This window comes from Schistocerca gregaria, chromosome X (assembly GCF_023897955.1).
Source record: "Schistocerca gregaria isolate iqSchGreg1 chromosome X, iqSchGreg1.2, whole genome shotgun sequence".
Taxonomy (NCBI): domain Eukaryota; kingdom Metazoa; phylum Arthropoda; class Insecta; order Orthoptera; family Acrididae; genus Schistocerca; species Schistocerca gregaria.
This window is the reverse complement of record NC_064931.1, coordinates 219,945,298-219,964,784: the sequence shown is the minus strand read 5'-3', so window position 1 is coordinate 219,964,784 and position 19,487 is coordinate 219,945,298. Positions and strand designations below refer to the sequence as shown.

The following is a 19,487-nucleotide window of genomic DNA, read 5'->3' as shown; positions in this document are numbered from 1 at the left end:
ACATGTCCTGAGGCATCAAGGGATCACAAGTTTAGCATTTGAGGGCAGTGTGGAGGGTAAAACTCGTGGAGGGAGACCAAGAAATGAATACACTAAGCAGATTCAGAAGGATGTAGGTTGCAGTAGGTACTGGGAGATGAAGGAGCTTGCACAGGATAGATTAGCATGGAGAGGTGCATCAAACCAGTCTCAGGACTGAAGACCACAACAACAACAACATGTAAGTAGTTTTTATTTTTTCATGGACTTTTGAAATGCCCCTCATATATTTCAATGAAATTAGTCTTATCATATTACAAATTAAATACTAAAAGACATAAGCAATATAAGCTTCAGACAATATATTTGTAAATATTAAAATTACCTTTTCTTTACAGCAGCAGGCTTTGTCTGTATTGTAATGAATCCAAGTGTTTGGAGATATTGTTTATATTCAAGAACAAAATTGGCACATAAAGTACTGTGCCATTTTTCTTCTACCGAACGACGTGAAGATGTTTCAGAGCAAATGCTTGAACTATCTTCAGTATCTTTTGCTGTGCTAGCAGGACTGTTATTCTTCTAAAACAAGACAAAACAAAATGTATAAGCATGGCACAACATTAATACTGCCAAAAAATTCCAAAGTAGGGAGCCCAAACAATAAATACTCAAAACATAACAATGTAAGGAAAAAGATAGACTGCTACTTACTGTAAAGATGACATGTTAAGTTACAGACAGGTACTATTAAAAGACACTTACACATTAGCTTTCAGCCACAGTCTTTGTCAAAAATAGAAAGAGAAACACATACCATGCATTCACATAAGCAAGCACACCTCATGCACACGGCACTGCCAACTCCGGGTGTGCATGAGGTGTGTTTGCTTGTGTGAATGAGAAGTATGTGTTTCTCATTCTTTTTGTGATGAAGCCTGTGGCTGAAAGCTAATGTGTAAGTCTCTTTTTAATTCTGCCTGCCTGCTACTTAAAGTGTAATTTTTACAGAATGTAGCAATCGAACTTTTCCTTACAGTGTTGATATTCCAAACTGGAATTTCCATTGTTTAATACTCAAAAAGTTATTTTTATTGCAGAATATAACAAGTGGAGTATTTATTTAATGGCCCTAAACAGACGTAGGCAATGAAATAAAAGTTTTCACAATTTTTACTTGCTCCAGCCATTTTTTCATACAGTGGCGCAAGACAAACACCATCAAAAGGTGCATACTGACATTAAACCTAATTGCTGGCTGCAACTGAAAGTTTATGCAACAAAAATATCAATGGTGGTAGGAATGAATTATTGTCAAATCGAGAAAGAGGCTTTAGCTTTCATTTAAAGTATATTATGTTGCACTAAATTTCATCAGATAATAAATCACAAGCTTCTCATCATCTTGTTTGGCCCAACCTGATCAATGGTGAATCCCACATCATCACAGGCAAATCCTATAACATCAAGGGAAAAGCAGCATTTGCAGTCATGTATGTTGTTTACCTACTAACAAGCCCACATTATTCCTTTTTATGTAGGAATGATCCCACCAGAATGGCTAAGCATATGAATCGACACAAAATAATTGTCCATCTTGGGGCACTCAGCACCAAGTTGGTTAGTATGCTCTACAGCAGAGGTGGGCATGAGAGCTGCCTGTCTGGTAACTAGTAGGCAGTCACTTCAAAAGCATAATGCACACACGTCTCATCTATGGGAAAAGGTTCTGCGGCAACTGCAGTTATCCTGCTCATCGCAGCTGGAAAACATGTACCTCTTTGAGGTTAGAATTTTACCTTACTCAGTTCTGGAACATTGTTATACATTTTTAATTTCATGATCACAATCAGAACACATGGGGAAAAATAAACAAAGTACACATAATACTTATTAAATATGTATTATTGTACTTTATTTTATCAGATAAAGAAGTTTCAAGTGTGACAAGATAAGGCAAACAGGCAATGTTTCCACATATGTGGGGCTTTGAAATGGATGGTTGGAAGAGAAATCCTAAGTGAAGCAGGGGGGAAAGGAAGGGGGGCAGCAGATACAGGAATGAAATGTGAGGTTCTGTAGGCACTCCTGCTTTTGGAAAGATGAAATTAAGTGCACAATAAGGTAAGGCTGGAACTACTGTCTGCAGTCACCAATGAACTTGTGCAAAAATAGCAAACCACAGAGAGAAAACCAGTGACTCATAAGTATGGATTTAGGAAACAATTTTCCTCACCTTTCATTAAGTTTTGTGTGACATGATAACTAACTAATTAGGCAACCACAAGTTTCGTGCTCACTTTTTCCCACAGAATACATTTAGCTCTCTCATTCACCCTGCACCTTGTAGATGAACTTTTGATCACATTGATACAGATGAAGACAGGGGACCTATATGTGAACACTGAGACAAAACAGCAGTGTATGGAGTGGAACACCATCAGCTCATCATAAAATCCTTCAACATGCCACCAGACATGATGTTTGAAGGAGTTTATGATTCCCATCTATAGTGGTAGGAAAGATGCACTGAAGGTTCAGTTTAAGTAACAAGGCACATCAGTCAGTTTAAAAGTATACAGCAAAACTTTAAACATGTTACTACATGATAACAGGAATGTTCACCCATACATAACCACAAACATTTGAGAACATCTTACAAGTTTCAAATGAGAGAGCCCTGATTCAGCCCCCAGTCATTACTACTTCATCTTTAATATGGAAAACAGTCATAATCACAGCATTTTGTTGACAATGTGCTTTATTATGCTGTTCAATCTAAGTTAAGGTCACTGGCAACAGAGTTTTACAGAGAGTGTACACTGAAGGTCATCCATTGCTGCAGTTGCAGAAAATTGTATTGTGAAATAGTTTAAGGGATATATATTTTATGAAAAGAATAACTGCTACTCACCATACAGTAGAGATGCTGAATCACAGATAGGCCCAACAAAAACACTATCACAAAATAAGCTTTAGGCTAACAAGGCCTTTGTCAAAAACAGACCACACACACACAAGTGTTTTTGTTGTTACTATCTGTGATTCAACATCTCTGCTTTATGGTAAGTAGCAACTGTCCTTTTCATAATATTGTTACATTCCATTCTAGGTTTTCCATCTCTCTCTCTCTCTCTCTCTCTCTCTCTCTCTCTCTCTCTCTCTCTCTCTCTCTCTCTCTCTCTCACCTGTGAGTGGTCAGGTGAGTCTTCAACATTAAGGACAGGTGAAGTCCCTGAGGTTGAGAGACTGAGTAAGTGGTCCCGTGTGGCAGCTGCTTGGATACGCCATCTGTTGGTTAATAAAGAGAGTAAAAAATTTTATTGCATGGCAGAAGCAATACATAAAATATATTTATTCACATCCCTATAGATATTATTTTTGTTTCAATTTACACTCTGCAAAGGAAGTATAAGTGTTAAGTTGATGATGTGATGTCTCTGGAACAAAAATCAGTAAAGGTTTCTGGGTTTCACATTGATTCCCCACTATAGTGGGAAGACCATATGTGCCATCACTGCAAAAGAATAGCACAAGTGTGATATCTTGCATGTAAATTGACAGCCTATTCACTAATGAATATCTGAAGATGATACACTGATGAGCCAAACTGTTACAACCACCTCCTTAATATCATGTTGGCCGACCTTTGATATGCAATAAAGCAGCTATTATTCATGGCATGGATTCATCAGGTCCTTAACAGGTTTCTTGAGGTATGTAGCATCACATGTCTATGCACAGGACACACAATTCCCATTAACAGCAAGACAGTGCTTTGTCCATACACAGTTGCTGCCTGATTTTGTCCCATATGTGTTCCATTAGATTCAGATTATGCAAATCTGGTTATCAAGGCATAAACATAAATTCACTATCATGTTCTTCAAAGCACTGTAGCATAATTCTGGACTTGTGAGATTGACAAATATCCGGCTGAAAGATGCCATCGCCATAGGGGAAGACCTCAAGCATGAAGCGACGCAAATGGTCCGCAATACTGCTCAAGGAATGCACAACCATCATAGTGCCTTTGAGTACTACCACACATCTTATGGAAGCACAGATGAATGACCTACATAGCATAATACTGTCCACACCAGCCCGTGTGAGATTGACAAATATCCGGCTGAAAGATGCCATCGCCATAGGGGAAGACCTCAAGCATGAAGCGATGCAAATGGTCCGCAATACTGCTCAAGGAATGCACAACCATCATAGTGCCTTTGAGTACTACCACACATTTTATGGAAGCACAGATGAATGACCTACATAGCATAATACTGTCCACACCAGCCCGTGTGCATGGCACAGCACAAGTTTTGAACAACTGTTCACTTGGATGCAGGATATCTGGACATAAGCATCGACATATTTTGTGTTCAGACATAATGACCTTTCTAGACTCTGAGAAGCTCATTTGCAGAAACCAGCACAGTTTTAGGAAACAGTGGTCATATGAGACACAGCTGGCCCTCTTTGTGCATGATATACAACAGGCTCTAGATTCCAGCTCCCAGGTTGATGCCATATTTTTCGACTTTCGAAAGGCATTCAACTCAGTTCCGCACTGTCACTTGCTCCAAAAAGTGTGCACTTGTGGTCTACCCAATGACATATGCAGTTGGATAGAAAGTTTTCTAACAGACAGAGAGCAGTATGTCATCCTGAATGGGGTGACTGCAACAGAAACAAGCGTAATTTCAGGTGTGCTCCAGGGCACCGTAATAGGTTCGCTGCTTTTCATGAATTACATAAGCAATCTGGTTGATGGTATTGACAGTAGCATTAGATTGTTTGCCAATGATGCTGTAGTCTACAGGAAAGTAGTACCACGTAAAAGTTGTGGACAAATCAATGAGGATTTGCAGAAAATAAATGTGTGGTGTAATGATTGACAGTTATCTCTCAATATTAGTAAGTGTAACCCACTGTGTATAACAATGCAAAAATCCCCATTAATGTACAAGTACAAAATAAATGCCCAGTCTTTGGAAGCGGCAACATCTGTCAAGTATCTGGGTGTGGCTATTCGAAATGATCTCAAATGGAATGATCAGATTACACAAGTAATGAGCAAGGTAAACTCTAGATTGTGGTTTATTGGTAGAATCCTGATGCAATACAGTCCTTCAACAAAGGAAATTGTTTGCAATACATTAGTTCGTCCAGGCTTAGAGTATTGTTCGTCTGTATGGAATCCTTACCAGTTGGGTCTCATTCGAGATATTGAGAATGTTGAAAGGAGAGTGGAAAGATTCGTGACTGGTACATTTAGCCATCACAAGAGCGTTACAAATCTCATAGATAGTTTGAAGTGGGACACACTTGCAGATAGACAACGCGCTAAACGGAATGGGCTGCTCACAAAATACCAAAATCTAATGTTCGACGAGGATGTAGAGCATATATTATTACCACCAACTTTCAAATCGCGCAATGATCACTATTCAAGAATAAGGGAAAGTAGAGCTCATACTGAGGCATTCAGAAAGTCATTTTTCACTCGCGTGATCTGCGAGTGGAACAGAGGGGGGTGGGGGTGGGGAATATGACTTCGGCGTGAATTGTGCTCTCCGACACACCGCTTGGTGGCTAGCAGAGTATATATGCAACTGTGGATGTAGACCTGGTGTAACAAGAAAAATGATACATCCATTAAAGTAACAGGTTTACATTAACCCACAGTCAAATCTCAATTATTCTGTGCCCACTGCAATCATAATTGTCTATGTTGTTGGGTCAGCATGAATGCATGTCGGGGTCATTTACTGTGGAGCCCCATTTTTAACAATGTGCACTGAATGGTGTGTTCCAAAACACTTGTACCTGCATCAGCACTGTACTACATCATCAGATATGATACACATTGCTGTTCATCCCACTTTACAGGGCAGGCAAGTCTCTGACCTCCATGTTCTGTGATAAGCTGTGTATATCAAACACCTACTCTTTCCATCACTTCCCTTAGGTATTTCTGATGCAATAGTGATATGGGGACCCAGTTGTTATGTCAGAGACATAAAAAGTATAGACTGTTGTCTACTTTATATCAAGCTAAATACACAGTTGTAACTCCCATTTATGTAGCACAATTGCATGTTAAAACCGACTAAGAGATTTTCAGACCAAAGTGAACATCTACAATGGTACCCTCTAAGGAAAGTTGGACACTCAGATCCAGAGAACAGATCAAGAATGGCTGCCAATTCACACACAATAATACACGCAAACAAGTTCATTAGAGTGGTAAATTCATACAGTGGCTATATAAACTGAATGTTTATTTATAATAAACAAAATTACATTTTGCATGCTGTGGTGCAGCTACTTTTTTTGTTACTATTGATGAGCATAATATAACAGAGTACCACTGTTTTTCATTATAAATGAACATACAAAAATGTACCTTTTTTCTTTTTACCTGGCACAGTCATCTCTGTCACCCATCCCCCCTCCCTTTCACTCAGTACAATAATTTAAAAGTCAGTATTTATAACAGTTTATTGAAAGATCCATTCTAAAATGCAACACAACTTTTTGACCTAAACAATACAGAGATGTTTAAAAAATTACAGATGCAGAATGATATTTAAATTTCCATAATTCTGTCGTAAAAATACTGATGCACTCCACAACATATTAATCACACCTCTTCTGCTGCAAGTGGTCAATAAAGGATATAGAAACTTGTATTAACATTTCTCAAATACCAACTGATTATTCCAATCCGGAACACTTCATTAAGCCTAAATGAAGCTATCAGTTGGTGTTAACATAACTAACAGACTGTGTACAATTATCAAAGTCTATGTATGCACACCTACATTTGTTGATTCTGATAATAAAATTCAACAGTAAATAAAAACATATATCAATAATGTTGTCTGTGGTGCATTATTTCTCATTCTTATAGAACACAAATATTGAAGTAATCTAAATACTTAAGTCGCTGAAGACTAAGAAAGAAATTTCATTAAATACAGATGGAAAGCAATCCCAGCAGTGTAAATTGACTGTTTCCTTATATGAAGAGGGGGGGGGGGGGGGTACAGATATGAGCATCATCATCACCTGAAACACATCTAAAAATAGCTCCTATTTATAGTGTTAAGTGTTAGTAAACTATGCTCATTATTTCTTACCTTCCACCGATAAAGAGTGCACATGTTATTAAACGATCATGTTAGTTATTCATCACATAAAAAAGGCAGATCAGCATACTATACAATCACAACACATTTTGAATCCAGAATTGCTTTCTTTATTTCTTGAATTACACTCAAATAATGCAACTAGTGGCAAATCATTAATTGTTCTTTTTAAATATGTATGAACATCAAGAGCTCTGTATGCTATTTGTACTAATGCATTCACAACTAACCACATAGATACATTTTTATTTCAGAGTAGTGAATGATAAAGTACAGTAACAGAACAGTCCATGGTTGCACTGCTGGTTCTCAGTGTCCAACAGACACAATATTTTGGTAAGAAACCCTGTTACCATCATCAGTTGAGCTGATGAACTGACCTCCTGGGTGCATGTAGGTACAATTCATGTCTATCCCCTGCCCCTGCCCCTGCCCCTGTATCTCCAGAGTGATGTTTGTCATGAGGTCCACGTTAGAAGAAACACACCAACTGTGTTTGTGGTAGCAGCTGCAGAGGCATAGTGTCAGTGGTATAGCTGTTGGTGTTCCATCCACATTGTTAGTCATCTTGTTGTGTTTGCCAAATATCTCATGCTTCACCTTCATCTTACTAAGAACAGGTTCTCAGTCTTTACTGAGTGTTATCGAGGGCAAAGCATCGAGAGAACCATAGATGCAAGGAATGTCAGAGCTGGAAGCAGTACGCACATTGTTACAAAAGGTAGCACAATTAACAGCAGATAATAGAGAACTGTGCTTTTTGGTAAAACTTGATTGTCACAACAGGTATAGATCAGTCAGTCACAAGTTTAATTGCTCCTTTCTCTGATAAGGCAACCAACGTTGTGCAGACCTTTGTGGGAGACATAGGAAATCTGGTCTGGTTGGTCTGATCAGAAATAACTGATGGCTGAGTGCACCAACCCCGGTCAAAAAGCATGATAACCAAGGTCCCGCAATCATGGTTAAAAGTAAATCGTGTTTAAAATGTTTCTGCAGTGCACCAACGTTAATCGCTGGTCAGCAAACCGTCATCAGCCAACTGTGCATTTGACCATGGTAAACTCTTTACATTGCAATGGAATGTGCCCTGGTGATGCAAAGATGTTAGTAAACATGAAATTGCACTGATAAACGCTGGTGCCACATTCTATCTTTGCTGTTTTTTCCGTGGACAAGCAGAAGTGTGTGTACGTACCTCAGTACCTATTTCTGATCTGTTGGTTTCTTTTTTGGAGAATAATGGAGAATAAAAGAAGAACACCGAATTTCTCGAAGTACGAGATAGATGTACTTCTGGAACTGATGGGTGCAAATGCATCCGTTCTTGAAAATAAGAAAACTGATGGCTGCAGCTTGAAAGAAAAACAGGCAATGTGGTCCCATGTGGAGGTGCAATTTAATTCTACTCCTGGTAAGTTATCTCATAAATGAATAACTTTTCTAGGTTCATCGTAAGTGTAGGATATGATACACACTGGCTTGAAATTTGAAACTGTTATTGGCGTACCACTGAAATACGTGATAGGACTATGTACATTTACGGCTGGAATTGTTTTGTTAGTTTTAAATTTAAAATCCAATGCTGTGCTACTGCTAATTAAATATTATGTGACTAACAGAAGCTTTTATGTTGAAAATTGTGAACATACGTTTCTCAATTAGTCCTGTGCTGTTTTCTCCACATATGCCTATACCACTTTCTTTTTAATGAACTGATATGTAAACAAAAGCCATATACAGATCTTAGATTTTTATTGTAGTTATAAGTTAAGAGCCTCAGAATGCAAAATGGACTTATGAATGTAAATAATATAAGAATTAATTTATGGTACTACAAAATACAACAGTTATTTAACTTCAGGTGTGACAAAAAGATCCTGTGACAGGCTGAAAACCTGTTATGTAAACATGAGAAGAAGACTTCGAAAAGACCTTGCAGAAGAAAAGGTGGAAGTGTATAAAACAGGTGGGGGGAAGCCTACCCAAAAAACCAAGATATATGATCGGGCTAAACCATTAGAAATTGTTGGTTCCTGAATGAAACCGTTAACAAATGCATACGATTCCGATGCACAGTTTAGCATGATTGTGGATGTTGTCAGCATGGAGCGCAGTGCACTGCAGTGTGGTGAGAACACGCCACCTGCTTCAGTTGTCGAGTTAGCAGAGTGCACACAACCTAGCACTTCCTACACACCTGTCATAATACAAAGCAAAGAGACACCAAAAAATGTTCTGGTGGATGTCACCAGCTGCAATCTGTTTCACAGTCTCCTGATCAACCCAATGAAAACATTTGTACACCGAAAAATACATGGCATCGTCGCACAATGCCCGCAAAACCAAGGACATCAGGTTCGGGAACAGTAATCGAAAATGTGTGCAAGAAGAGAGTGGAACTACTGGAGGCCCAATTACACATGATGAAGGCAGAGCACCAAAAGGGGCTGAGGATTAAAAATTTAAAGATTCTGGCCCTAAAAGAAAAACTAAAATACTGGAAGAAGAAAAATGCCAGTGACATGTGACTTGTTTTTCCTGTGACAGTGAATTTTTGTAATTTTTTGTGCTGTGTTGTATTCTATCTAATGTATTAAAGTTGTCTCACAGTTTAAATTGTTTCTCTGTGTTTGTCCTGTTAGTGATACTGCTACTATCCTAGTTGTTGTCTGTCTAATATCTGCTTACAGCTTATTTGGTCTCGACTAAGTTTCATCCAACCACTTAAAATTAAAATTACTTCATATATAAAAACAGATTAGCAACACTGCAGTTTACACAAGTAAGCTACATGTCAGTTGCAGGCCTGCAACCATAACACCAGGTGCCAATTTCTACTTAAGTGACTTAACAATGAGGTAGACTGTTAATGAAACAAAATAATAGTAATAAAGCATCCTTGTTACTCTAACTTTGGAATGAACATATGTGATGTAACAGTTATATACATGAGGCCCAATGTTATCATGTTTTGCATTGTTTATACCAGAAATATCCTAACTTATTAAATTATGAGGGAAAGTGCTCCAAATCATAATTTTGTGTGTGCCATTTTCCGTGCAATACTCTGCACTTGGTAAAGTTTATAATGGGAACCTATATCTTTTATGACAATACAATTTGAAGTGAGGCATTTTGAGAAATACATTGCTGTGGTGGGTTCTCTTTTCTGCAAAAGTAAGCATAGCATATGTGGCTTTCCTAGCCACACCACTTGGTAATGTGTGTGGTGGAAACCTGTAACATTTATCATAACAGTATTTGTAGAGAGGCATTATTGAGTAATACATTGCTACCGAGTGAGGTGGCGCATTGGTTAGACGCTGGACTCGCATTCGGGAGGACGACAGTTCAATCCCGCGTCCGGCCATCCTGATTTAGGTTTTCCGTGATTTCCCTAAATCGCTCCAGGCAAATGCCGGGATGGTTCCTTTGAAAGGGCATGGCCGACTTCTTTCCCCGTCCTTCCCTAATCCGATGAGACTGATGACCTCGCTGTCTGGTCTCCTTCCCCAAAACAACCCAAACCAAATACATTGTTAATATGGACAGTAGTGAGATTAGCATTGTGTGGCTTTTCTAGCAATACTCTGCACCTGTTAATGTTTATAATGTCAGCCCATAACTTTTATCACAACAAAATTTGTAGCAAGATATTTTCGAAATGCATTCCTATGATGGGTCACTGTTTTCTGCTACAGTAATCATAGCATGTGTGCCTTTCTTAGCAATACTCTGCACCTGCTAATATTTATGATGGCAACCCATAACTTCTGCCACAACTGTATTTGTAGTGAGGCATTTTTCTGTGGAACTATGCAATGACAAGGAATTCCCTTCTGTAAAGGTGAGCATTAAATATGTGAAAAAAGTGAATCAATATCAGTGACAGAGTGAGGGAGGGAGTTTCCCTCAGTAATAACTTAAAGTATGACACTTTGTACCGTCAACCCACAGCATTACGGTTCTGCTTTCATATCTTCTGAAGTAGCACACTCCTTAACTAATTATTGCTCTTGCAGTAATCCCCAAAGTATTAGACATTGCTGACAAAATTCCATTGCCTTTTGTAGCAATGAAAACTTGTTTTTGGTGGCAATTTCTAAACACAAATTTGTCTTCAACTTCATGTATTTTTTTAATACCATACAATTGTACATATAATATTGTGTAAAGTGCTGCTACATGCATGACTGACTAGAATTAACAATGTAATTCAATTCTTTGCACAACCTTATAGCCACACATACACACACTTATGTTTGAAGAAAATCATATTGTAAACAAAGGGTAGTGATTAATATGGAAACAATTTAACAAATAAACAATTCCAAACTGACATTTTATGTCATTTTTTTATTTTATTTATTTTGTGCCTATTTGTTTACTGCATATTCACAAGTTTAAGCTAATCTGGGGGATAAGACTGCATTAATACTGAGCAGAAGTGCAGTAAAGTAATCTCTAAACTGAAAGGTTCTAATAATAAAGAATGTGATCTTTTAATATTGCAAAACTGTTGGACATTCACATATTTATTGTTACAGTAGAAAATTTAAGAGATGGTTAGGATCAATAGTGAACATAATACCGAAATATCCATTATATTTTATTCCACTCGCTTTTGCTCTCACACTCTCTAAATGTAATGGAGTCATTTGTTCTCAAATTTAAGTACATACCCAGAAACATCCCATAACTATAATCATAATTTTTCATTACGAACAATGTCTGAGTTTATGTTAGATTATCGGAAATGTTCATTAATTATAGCACGGCGAACTGCTCTTCCAGGTAATGTATCATCACGATACATCTGCTGTACAGGTAGCACTGGTTCATTGTCTTCAATGTTGGGGGCTCTCTCATCACGTAACTGATTTAAAAGTTGACAAATTTCAGGATCTTGTGGTGGTTCTTCACTGCTTGTACTCCTCGCAATATTATGCAAGACAGCTGTACCCACTATTATTGGCATTGCTTTCTGTGGATTACATCTTATTCCTACAGATAATATGGGAAATCTTCTCTTCCACATATCATATTTTCTCTCAACAGTGTTTCTAGTTTTAATATGAGACCTGTTATATCGATGCTCTGCTTCATTTTGCGGATTTAAAAGTGGAGTTAACAAGTAGGATCTACATGCATAACCACTATTTCCCAATAAGTGACCTTGTGGTATTTCTCCGTTTTCAGATTGAACTCTGCGAGTGCAGTTGAGAAATATGGTACTGTCGTGCACAGAGACCGGCCATCGAGTGACAATATCTCTTATTAACAAATTGTGACCACTAATGGTTTGATAGTTAAAGGAAAAATATGATTTCCTATTGCGGAAAAGTTCTGCATTATTTCCTCCAGGAGACTGAATTCTTACATGGGTACAATCCAAGGTACCAAGAATGCCAGGAAATCAGTCCAATTGACTAAAACCATACATCACAGAGCGCACTTCTTCTCTTGTAGGAAATTTTATAAAGCGAGGAGACAGTAATGCTATGATGTCTGATACATCACTGATGATTCGTTGTGCTGTTGTACGATGCACATTACTGTTTTCCTCAATAAGAATGTTGAATGCACCTGTTGCATATGCCCTTAAAGTAATCAAAAGTCTGTTTATCGGAGAAACAAGGTTATTCTGATCAGTAGGAAATTCTAACGTATCATTATTTTTATTTAATAACCATCACACTGTTTCTTTTGACAGACGAAATCTCTCTTCATACTTCCTGTCACTATAATCTTCAAAAGGGTTTCCCCTTTCCACAATCACTCCAACACAATTTCGGTCACAATTTAAATGGTCAAGGTATAACAAATCTTCCTCAATGCCATCCATAACATCAAAACACGCCGCCATCTTAATAGCATATGCTTCTAAAACCGCGGTTATGTCGAGAAAACCTCGTTTAACTTAGATTGATGTTGGTGCACCAGAATATTATGCTGAACAGGATTATATATCGACTTAACTGCAGTTAACTGTTAATCAAGATTGGTGCACTCGGTCATGAGTGTTGTAAAATAGAGACTAACAAGGAAAGCTAAAACTTACACAGTGTATACAGAAGCTCTCAAAGGAGCCACTACATTTGAAGAATTTAAAGATGGGTTAATTCAGAGATATACAATACGAAATAGTGTCAGACACTATAGGGAACAACTGAGGGTAATAACAAAAGGAAATACAGAAACTGTGGAACAATCTGCAAATAGGATAAGGAACTTTGATGGGTGTACCTATGAATTAGGACAGAATGCTGCAGTCAATAAAATTATTTTACACGAAGCTGAGCACAGGATACTCAATGCTTTTGTAAGAGGGTTGCAGGCAGAAACGTCAAGACATGTATGAACAGGGGTTCCAATGGGTTTGCACACAGCAATGCGATTGGCTACAGAGTGTGAGGAGATCGATTTGTCAACTGGAATGCAGGGTAAATGGACAGTGTTTGCAGCTAATATGAAATGCTTCAGGTGTGAGGGAATGGAGTACGTAAGGGGGCAGCACTGCCAGCCTCAGGGGGATGTGGATAAAATAAGAGGAAATGACATTTTTGGTATTAGAGAACCGAGGAAGTACAATGTGTTAAACACCAATGGGAACCACAGGTCCACTTACGGTTATTCCCTGTAAGATTAGATGCTACATCATCATATGCACAGGACTGTGCAATAAGAGGAACAATGTGAAAAATACGTTGCAAGATATTATTGGACATGGGGGCACACGTATTGGTGACAGTAGTGATTTGGTAAAACATAAGCAATGGGATCCACCATGGTATAGATTGCATGGAATGGGGGATAAAAATATCATACCATTAAGATCGATGGACATAAACTTTTGCCTATATATGATTCAATTTAAACAGTGTAGAGTGTGTCCCACATGTGAGTGAGGGCTACAACATGGTTCTAGGATTAGATTTCTTATATCAATATTGTGCCACAACTGATCTTCAGTATCATAGGGTGGAACTTGACGGGAAAATGTTTCAGTTAGGTGAAACCAATGCCAGTGTAGCAATGTCATGAAGGGAGTCTGTCACAAATGACGAACTGATTAAACTGCGAATGATCATACTAAAACCTGATTTGAACAATTGTGCACCAAATGGCACTGGACAATCACTCTGGGTCAGTGTTGGGTCTAGTTTACTGGTAGGAATTTTGTGTGGTGGAACCATTAGAAGAGAATGAAGTATTAGATCAGACAAGTTGCTTAGTTAAAAGAGGTATTGCACAAGTACAAGAAATGAAGGGTGAAAAGTAAGTATCTGTTTCCATACACAATTTTAGTGCAGAGGACATAGGGTTATTAAAGGGGTTGTTAATTGCTAATATGGATATCCTGGATGGAGAAGAATGGGACACGAGGGGTGTCAGCCATGGAAAATCACCAGGTCCCATTGAAACAGCATTATGAGGAAAAGTGAAGCACCTAGAGGAAAGCAACAGGGAACAGATAGAAAACTTATGTTTGGAATTTAAGGATGTATTTTTGCCAAAAGTGCTATTACCAACTATGCATATTGCACAGCATCGCATACCAATGGGAAATGAATCCCCAGTCTACCACAAACCATACAGAATACCTAGGTACTTACAGACAATATTGGAGGAATTTATAAGTCAACAGCTAAAAGATGGAAGAAATGAAGAAAGTAATAGAGCATGGACGGAACATGAAAATATTGGTTTTGTTGTGATTATAGACATTTAAATGAGAAAGCCATAATGGGCACCTACCCTGTGCCAAACAGCACAGGAACCTTGGATCATTTAGGGGGATCAACATATTTTTCAACAATGGATTTGAGGAATGGTTATCATCAGACAGAGGTTGCACCACAAGATCGACACAAAACACCATTTTCAACAAACTGGCAACGCTATCAATTAAGAAGAATGCCATTTGGATTAAAAAATGTGCCTGCAACATTTCGGAGATTGTTGGATGGAGTACTCAGAGGTTTAAAACCATGGCAATCCTTAGTGTATGTCAATGACATAATTGTCTGTGTAAGAGATATGGAACAGTATATGAAGTAATTAAGGGAAGTATTCCTAAGGCTAAAAGCAGCAAAGTTAACAATGAGTACAGAAAAGGGTAACTATGTGATGGAAGAGGTACCATACTTAGCTCATATCATAAGTAATGATGGGGTTAAGACAGACCCAAGATTAATCAGAGCTGTCTGTGAATTTCTTGCACCAGAACCTGTAAAGGATTTGCAATCATTCATAGGAGTCATGAACTATTATCATCGGTTCATAAATGGATTTGCAGATATTGCCAGACATTGACACAATTGTTAAAAATGAGTACTAAATTTCCTCGATCAGAAGAGTACCAGCATGCTTCTAAGGAGCTAAAAGAAGCTTTGACACTGAGTCTGATATTGGTATTTCCAGGTTTTAATAGAGAATTTATTTTATCATGTCATACCTCAGACCAAGAACTTGTCTGTGTGTTGTCATAGAAGGCAGAAGGTGTAGAACATCCAGTAGCTTATGCATCAAGAGAACTAAATTTTGTATAAATAAATGATTCCACAATTGAGAAAGAGATGTTAAGCCTTATTTATGGAATCACATATTTCAAATGTTATCTGTATGGTTAAAAGTATAGAGTATTAACAGATCATGCAGCATTAAAATGATTGTTGGGGTTGAAAGAGCCTTCTAGTAGGTTGACAAGATGGGCAGGAAAACTAAGTGAATTGGATTTCGAAGTTGTGCGTAAACCTGGGAAGAAGCACAGAAATGAGGATGGCTTAAGTAGAAAAGTAACAGTATTACATACTGGGGATAACGAACATAAGGAATGGCAAACTGCACAAAGAGCAGATAACGAATGTAAGCAGTATTTTAAGCAGTCACAGTTTTGTCTGCAGTATGGGTTGCTTTACAGAGAAACCAAGTTGTGACTGCAGGTTGCAGTACAATTGAAGCTAAGGAATAGAGTGTTACAAGAATCTCATGATCACAAATTAGTGGGTCATCGAGGTTGCCGATCTACCAACAGAAGAGTAGCAAAAAGCTACTGGTGGAGGAAAAGGCAGAGGGACGTAAACCAGTATAGCAGAATTGCATACAGTATGCACACAGAGCAGATTTGTTTCGAACAAGAGTACCATTACAGAGGTTACCTGAAGCAATAGCACCATTCTAATTTCTGGGGATTGATGTTTTAGATCCATTCAATAAAACACCTGCTGGGAGTACATGTGTACTCACAATCATAGATAATTTTTCAGGATAAGTGGAAATGGTTGCAGTGCCAAACCAACAGGCAGCAACAGTGGCACCAGCACTTGTGAAAATTGTACACTGAAGTTCGAAGTGCCTGAAAAAACAGTAACAGATCAGGGGACAAACTTCATGCGAAGTTCAGAAGAACGCGAAATCCCAAAGATGGGCTAAAATTTACAGACGCGTGAAATTTGGCACGTACTTCGATGCGAGATGCCTTTAATAGGTTCCACAACGAAACATTGTCTCGAAACTTGGTAGAAAATCCGAAGAAATTCTGGTCATATGTAAAGTACACAAGCGGCAAGACGCAGTCAATACCTTCGCTGCGCAGTGCCGATGGTACTGTTATCGACGACTGTGCCGCTAAAGCGGAGTTATTGAACGCAGTTTTCCGAAATTCCTTCACCAGGGAAGACGAATGGAATATTCCAGAATTTGAAACACGAACATCTGCTAGCATGAGTTTCTTAGAAGTAGATACCTTAGGGGTTGCGAAGCAACTCAAATCGCTTGATACGGGCAAGTCCTCAGGTCCAGATTGTATACCGATTAGGTTCCTTTCAGATTACGCTGATACTATAGCTCCCTACTTAGCACTCATATACAACCGCTCGCTCACCAATAGATCTGTACCTACAGATTGGAAAATTGCGCAGGTCGCACCAGTGTTCAAGAAGGGTAGTAGGAGTAATCCATTTAACTACAGACCTATAACATTGACGTCGGTTTGCAGTAGGGTTTTGGAGCATATACTGTATTCAAACATTATGAATCACCTCGAAGGGAACGATCTATTGACACGTAATCAGCATGGCTTCAGAAAACATCGCTCTTGTGCAACGCAGCTAGCTCTTTATTCGCACGAAGTAATGGCCGCTATCGACAGGGGATCTCAAGTTGATTCCGTATTTCTAGATTTCCAGAAAGCTTTTGACACCGTTCCTCACAAGCGACTTCTAATCAAGCTGCGGGCCTATGGGGTATCGTCTCAGTTGTGCGACTGGATTCGTGATTTCCTGTCAGGAAGGTCGCAGTTCGTAGTAATAGACGGCAAATTATCGAGTAAAACTGAAGTGATATCAGGTGTTCCCCAGGGAAGCGTCCTGGGACCTCTACTGTTCCTGATCTATATAAATGACCTGGGTGACAATCTGAGCAGTTCTCTTAGACTGTTCGCAGATGATGCTGTAATTTACCATCTAGTAAGGTCATCCGAAGACCAGTATCAGCTGCAAAGCGATTTAGAAAAGATTGCTGTATGGTGTGTCAGGTGGCAGTTGACGCTAAATAACGAAAAGTGTGAGATGATCCACATGAGTTCCAAAAGAAATCCGTTGGAATTCGATTACTCGATAAATAGTACAATTCTCAAGGCTGTCAATTCAACTAAGTACCTGGGTGTTAAAATTACGAACAACTTCAGTTGGAAGGACCACATAGATAATATTGTCGGGAAGGCAAGCCAAAGGTTGCGTTTCATTGGCAGGACACTTAGAAGATGCAACAAGTCCACTAAAGAGACAGCTTACACTACACTCGTTCGTCCTCTGTTAGAATATTGCTGCGCGGTGTGGGATCCTTACCAGGTGGGATTGACGGAGGACATCGAAAGGGTGCAAAAAAGGGCAGCTCGTTTTGTATTATCGCGTTATAGGGGAGAGAGTGTGGCAGATATGATACACGAGTTGGGATGGAAGTCATTACAGCATAGACGTTTTTCGTCGCGGCGAGACCTTTTTACGAAATTTCAGTCACCAACTTTCTCTTCCGAATGCGAAAATATTTTGTTGACCCCAACCTACATAGGTAGGAATGATCATTAAAATAAAATAAGAGAAATCAGAGCTCGAACAGAAAGGTTTAGGTGTTCGTTTTTCCCGCTCGCTGTTCGGGAGTGGAATAGTAGAGAGATAGTATGATTGTGGTTCGATGAACCCTCTGCCAAGCACTTAAATGTGAATTGCAGAGTAGTCATGTAGATGTAGATGTAGATGTCAGATCTACTCATGGAATTGCATACATTATTGAATGTGAAGAAGTTAATGACGAGTCCTCTCTCTCCACAAGACAATGCAAGAAGTGAAAGACTGAATAGAACAATCAGGAAGATGCTTGGATATGTTGACTCACATCAGACCAACTGGGATGTCTATTTGAGGTATCTTGTCTCCACCTACAACTCAAAACAGCATATGAATACAGGATTATTGCCACATGAAGTAGTATATGGTCGTATAATATCATCACTGTTCAAGATATTGAAAATAAAGAAAGGGATGATTGGAAATTCTGTTAAGAAATTTTCCAGACTGATTGGGGAAATTTGGAATAGAATACAAGAAGAATTAGTGGGCCATATGGCAAGAATGCCATAGTATAAGGTGGTCAGTGGGTGATGCTATCAACTTCGTATATGCCGAAGGGAGAGACAAAGAAGTTTTTTGCAAATTATCAGGAGTCATATCAAGTGGTTGAGACTACATGCCAGTAAATATCAATATTCGAGTGCCACCGAGAATGACAACTGTGTAAGTAGGGCAGTTGAAACCTTGTCAAGGGAGACAGGAGGTTATTCTAGAGGTAGGAGACGTGGATCAGAAAGGGAGAGTGAAGAGAAAGGCATTGGAAGATAAACAAGAGGTTGTGAATGACATGGTATAGAGGAACCCATACAGATTAAAGTCTGAAAGATCATCATTTAATGAAACTTCCTGACAGATTAAAACTGTGTGCCGGACCGAGACTCAAACTCAGGACCTTTGCCTTTCACGGGCAAATGCTCTAGCAACCGAGCTACTCAAGCATAACTCACGCCCTCTCCTCACAGCTTTACTTCTGCCAGTACCTCATCTCCTACCTTCCAAACTTTACAGAAGCTCTCCTGCAAAACTTGCAGAACTGGCACTCCTGAAAGAAAGGATATTGCGGAGACATGGCTTAGCCACAGCCTAGGGGATGTTTCCAGAATGAGATTTTCACTCTGCAGCAGAGTGTGCGCTGATATGAAACTTCCTGACAGATTAAAACTGTGTGCCAAACCGAGACTCGAACTCGGGACCTTTGCCTTTCGCGGGCAAGTGCTCT

The 19,487-nt window shown here is 38.9% G+C and overlaps 1 protein-coding gene across 3 annotated transcripts in view; it reads right to left on the bottom strand.

The window, feature by feature from the left end:
* LOC126297774 (KICSTOR complex protein SZT2-like) overlaps positions 1–19,487 on the bottom strand; it is a 710,838-nt gene that overhangs the window by 50,381 nt on the left and 640,970 nt on the right. For all 3 annotated transcript variants that reach the window (XM_049988949.1, XM_049988951.1, XM_049988950.1), the window contains exons 50-51: positions 3,168–3,270; positions 365–561 (exon numbers count right to left, since the gene is read on the bottom strand). In XM_049988949.1, coding sequence (XP_049844906.1) covers positions 365–561; positions 3,168–3,270 — 300 coding nt within the window. The remainder of the gene's footprint in view (positions 1–364; positions 562–3,167; positions 3,271–19,487) is intronic.